Source organism: Chenopodium quinoa, unplaced genomic scaffold (assembly GCF_001683475.1).
Source record: "Chenopodium quinoa cultivar QQ74 unplaced genomic scaffold, ASM168347v1, whole genome shotgun sequence".
In the NCBI taxonomy this organism is placed as follows: domain Eukaryota; kingdom Viridiplantae; phylum Streptophyta; class Magnoliopsida; order Caryophyllales; family Amaranthaceae; genus Chenopodium; species Chenopodium quinoa.
Genome location: NW_018742914.1, coordinates 3019433 through 3024022, shown reverse-complemented (window position 1 = coordinate 3024022; position 4590 = coordinate 3019433). Strand labels below are relative to the sequence as shown.

At 45.5% G+C, this 4590-nt stretch overlaps 1 protein-coding gene across 1 annotated transcript; it reads left to right on the top strand.

Moving 5' to 3' along the window:
• The first annotated feature begins 1222 nt into the window (after window positions 1–1222).
• LOC110728300 lies at window positions 1223–2518 on the top strand. The gene is made up of 3 exons (XM_021907972.1): window positions 1223–1456; window positions 1556–1928; window positions 2028–2518. Exons 1-3 carry the CDS (start codon window positions 1223–1225, stop codon window positions 2516–2518), a joined length of 1098 nt encoding a protein of 365 aa, XP_021763664.1.
• Window positions 2519–4590: the final 2072 nt, after the last annotated feature.

The following is a 4590-nucleotide window of genomic DNA, read 5'->3' as shown; positions in this document are numbered from 1 at the left end:
TTAAGGGGTGTAACCTTCACCTCGTGAACGGTTTACAAGTTCCTAAAACTTATTGGCGACTCTTTTGCTCTATCTTCTTTCCCTTTGGACGCCACCGTACTTTAGTGTATGATCACAGTGGGGTTCAAGCTAGGGGTAATGCTTGAAATATTCCCTACACCGATGATCCTCCTATTACCGCTGCCTCTCTGAAGGCCGCGCTCAACAAACTTTTGAAGGAGTTTGAGAGCAACCGAGCTTCTACCTCTAGACAGCCGCTCAGGAAGGAGGGAGAAAGAGCTCCAAAGAAAGCTCAAAACAAAGCAACCAATGCGACAGATGCTGGGAACACCCCCTTTCTCGGCCGAATAGAAGGTCTCCGAGGGTGCCACGGACGAATATCTCTGATATGTTGGCGAAAACCTAGTCGGTTGGGGGGAGGGGTAGACGGCCTCAAAGAGAGGAGACAGAGCCGTCTAGAAGATGGAAGGACGCAAGGGACTACCTCCGGCATAAGCAGTGGGAACGTGCCGCTTACTTAGACACGGCCTCAACTCCCACAATGCCGGATGAATTTTCCAACCACTCCTTTTCCTAGCATAGCAATTCGTCCATCTCTAGCAGGAGTCAAGCTTTGCGTACTCAAAGCCCCATTCAAGTGCAATCACCTCAGTATCAGCCCTCTCAGGTTCTTAACGACATTCTGCAGCCGAGCCCCCAGGTCTTCAGACAATATGGGCCGTTCGGTCAGTCGTTCGGCCAAAATCCCTATTTGGCTAGTCAGCCTGTGCAACCTCCGCCAATTGATTGGCAGATGCGATTACTGACTCTTGGAGATAAGTCGCCTCCGTTTTCGCAAGACATTTTAACTGCACCTCAACCGCCAAAGGTGAAAAGTGTACCCATGGGAGCATATGATGGCACGGGCAACCCTGAGGAACATATCACCTCGTACAGAAACCTGATGTACTTACAAAGTGTAGATGATGTTACCTGGTGCAAATGCTTCCCGGCCACTTTGAAGGGTGTGGCACAGGATTGGTTCAATAGCCTTCCGGCCGGCTGTATCAATTGCTTTACTACTCTTAGTTTGCTGTTCGTGGGAAATTTCTCTTACAACATACCACCTCGAAAGACAAGTCTTAATTTGGCAACAATTGTCTAAGGAAAAAATGAGGGCCTACGATCGTACTTCTAGAGATTTAACCAAGAAAAAGCCCAAATTCATAATCTGCCGGATGAAATGGCTTACTTTGAATTTCTCCGAGGATTAAGGCATAATGGTTTTAAGTTTGACTTGGTAAGAAAAAAGATTCGAACATACGCAGGTGTTCTGCGGGAAGCCGAAGCTTATATTGAGGCAACCGATTTTTGTTCTCTTACAAAAGTAGAGGCACCGGCCAAGGGAGCTGAGAAGAAACAATCTACTCAGCAAGACTTGGCTGGAAAAAAGAAAGATGGAAACAAAAGGAAAGAAGTCTGGGTGGCCGACGAACAGTAGTAGAATTCCAAGAAGGTCAAGACGTACGAGCCCCGGTATGAGTTCAACAAAGACTATCACTCCATCCTGATGTAGATTAAAGACAAATTTGAATTTGAAAATCTTCAGCCGCTAAGAGGCCCGGCTCAGTATGGGAACAAAAACAAGTACTGTCATTATTACCACAAGGACGTAGGACATGACACAAACGATTACATCAATTTGAAGAGATTGTTCGACAAGCTAGCCGAGAAGGGCATGCTGAACTCCTATGTGATGAATTCCAAGTTCACATACACACGGACAGACAACACGTCTGAGAATAAGAAGAAAAATGATAAAGATGATGGGAATAGTACCAATTCGGGCTTTATGGCCGTGATATCGGGGGGATTTGCCTCAGGTGGCCCCACCATGAAGGGAATTAAGCAGAACGCCTGGAATTTGGGATGTGATGCAGGCGGACGCTGTAAAGGATGAACCTTTCTCCAAGGTACCTGTGTCTGAAGCTGACTGGGGGAAGTCAAAGCCCTGCACAATGACCCTATGGTATTCATTATTAATATAGCCAAATTAAAGGTGAGCCGAATACTAATAGATACGGGCAGCTCATACGATATCATCAGTCTGGCCGCCCTAAAGAATTTAAAGTTCCCAGAAGATGCTCTGAAGGACATCACTCATTCCTTGGTAGGATTTGAGGGAAACATCATTCACCCAGTCGGACAGATAAATCTGCCAGTCCGATTTGGGCAGAAAGGAGAAGGGAGGGACATGGTCATTCGATTCCTGGTGGTAAAAGAGTTGACTGGTTACAATGTCATACTCGGCCGCCCCACCTTAAATGTTGCAAAGGCTATGATCGTTCCCCATTTAATGTTGTTAAAAATTGAACGTTCAGACGGAAAGATTGGTTCGATTAAAGAACGTCAGAAAATGGCAAAAGAGTGCAACCAGATAGCTGTTAAGCCAACAATTCGCGGACATGGAAAGTCGTCCGAGTTGAAAGGGGAAGAACCCCCACTCCAAGCATACCAGGTCATCCAAAAGCAAAAATAGGTTATGGCCGACCAAGCATAGCAACTAATGGTTGTCGGTCGGCCCGAAGAACTAAGACCCAAGTCGGCCGGCAACCAATAAGATTTAGTGCTTGACCCCGATAAACCAGGTCGGACAGTCAGTGTCGGCACTAAAGCTATGGGTCTGCTTGGAGATCAGTTAGTTCAGCTATTGAGAGAATTCAAGGATGTTTTTTCATTCGAAGTTAGTGAAATGCCAGGTATAAGCCCTAACCTGGTCGTGTATAAGTTGGCTGTGAACCCAGCCGTTAAACCTGTCCGCTAGAAGAAAAGAAATCATGGAGAAGAGAGGAATCAGGCGGCCGCAGCTGAGGTGAGAAAGTTGTTGGACGCCGGTTTCATTCGGCAATGCTATTACCCTGATTGGGTTGCTAACGTAGTACTTGTGAAGAAGCCGAATGGAACTTGGAGAATGTGGGTAGAATATACGGATTTGAACAAGGCATGTCCTAAGGATAGCTTTCCCTTGCCAAAGATTGACTGTTTGGTTGACTCTATGGCCAGGCATGCCCTAATGAGCTTTATGGACGCATACTCCGATTTCCAGCAAATTCCTCTATGGGAAGAAGATCAAGAAAAGACCGCATTTATGACTGAGAAGGGGTTGTATTGCTACAAGGTAATGTCGTTCGACAATATTTCCCCTGCAACATTTCAGCAACTTATCATCACGGTCTTCAGAGATCAGCTCGGCCGAAATATGGAGGCGTACATTTATGACATGATTTTCAAGTCAAAAGAGCCGGCCGGCCATCTAAAGGATATACGAGAAACATTTACCGAACTCAGGCGGCATAAGATGATGTTAAACCCGAAAAAATGTGTCTTTGGTGTTGAGTCCAGTAAATTTCTTAGATTTTTAATTGATCAACGTGGAATTGAGGCTAACCCTGAAAAAATTCAAGCTGTCTTGGACATGAAGTCTCCAAGAACAATCAAAGAAGTGCAAAGACTGACCGGCTGTTTGGCAGCACTCGGTCGGTTTCTGTCAAGATCAGGGGACAAATGCCGATACTTTTTTCAGACCATCAAAAAGAAAGCTATGTTTGAGTGGACGGAGGAGGTAGAGGAAGCATTCGTACAGTTAAAAAGTCATCTCTATACATTGCCTCGGCTCGTCAGTCCGCTCAAGGATGAGAAGTTGTACATCTATCTTTCTATCTCAGAGCATTCCTTAAGTGTCGTTCTTCTTGTTGAATGGGACGGCCACCAGATCCCAGTCTACTTTAACATCCATGTGCTACACAATGCCGATCTTAGGTACCCCCCTGTTGAAAAATTTGGGCTAGCATTGTACATGGCATCAAAAAAGTTGCGACCGTATTTCCAGGCACATTTAATAGTGGTTTATACTGATCAACCACTCAAGAAGCCGTTTGCAACTTTAGAAGCTAGTGGCCGCATGCTAAAGTGGGCCTTAGAGCTAAGAGGTTTCAACAACACGTTCGAGCCAAGAAAGGCCATAAAGGGTCAGGCATTTGTTGATTTCTTGGCTGAGATGACACGGCCAGATTTACAGCCGGCCAGAGACCAGATATGGAAGGTGTCTGTAGATGGTAGTGCAACAGCGACCGGATGTGGCACTGGAATTATTTGTCAATCTCTCCAGGGGGTTAAGTTTGAGCACACATTAAGATTTTGGTTTCAAGCTGTAGGCGTCGTTCGAAGTGCGCCTACGTTAAAAGCATGTTGTGAATATTCTTAGCACTCATAGGAAGTGTGAATTGACATATACGATTAGGGACAAGGAAAGTAGGGAGCCGCCAACAAGTTTTTAAGGAACTTGTAAACCGTTCACGGATCATAAAAGGCAACCACGAATAAGGGACAACGATAGGCAACAACGATTGACCCGTGAAGGTTACACCCCATTCATAATCCATGAGATTACTAACTCCATATGGTTCGGAACCACGAAAGCAGGATCGGGGATGATGGTACAAAGTGAGTCATGGAGTCACATTCGCCCGTATTGGCCTCTACTCGATTCTTATAGTGAAAAGTGATTCATGTGATCCCAAAGGCATACAAACAAAGATTCAATTTTCTCCA

Bases quoted from the DNA above. Each gene is read 5' to 3' on its own strand.
- LOC110728300 (XM_021907972.1), top strand. From the start codon at position 1,223: ATGGCTTACTTTGAATTTCTCCGAGGATTAAGGCATAATGGTTTTAAG. The intron at 1,457-1,555 runs GTCTGGGTGGCC...ATCCTGATGTAG, and splicing joins ATGGAAACAAAAGGAAAGAA to ATTAAAGACAAATTTGAATT. The intron at 1,929-2,027 runs GTAAAGGATGAA...TTATTAATATAG, and splicing joins ATGTGATGCAGGCGGACGCT to CCAAATTAAAGGTGAGCCGA.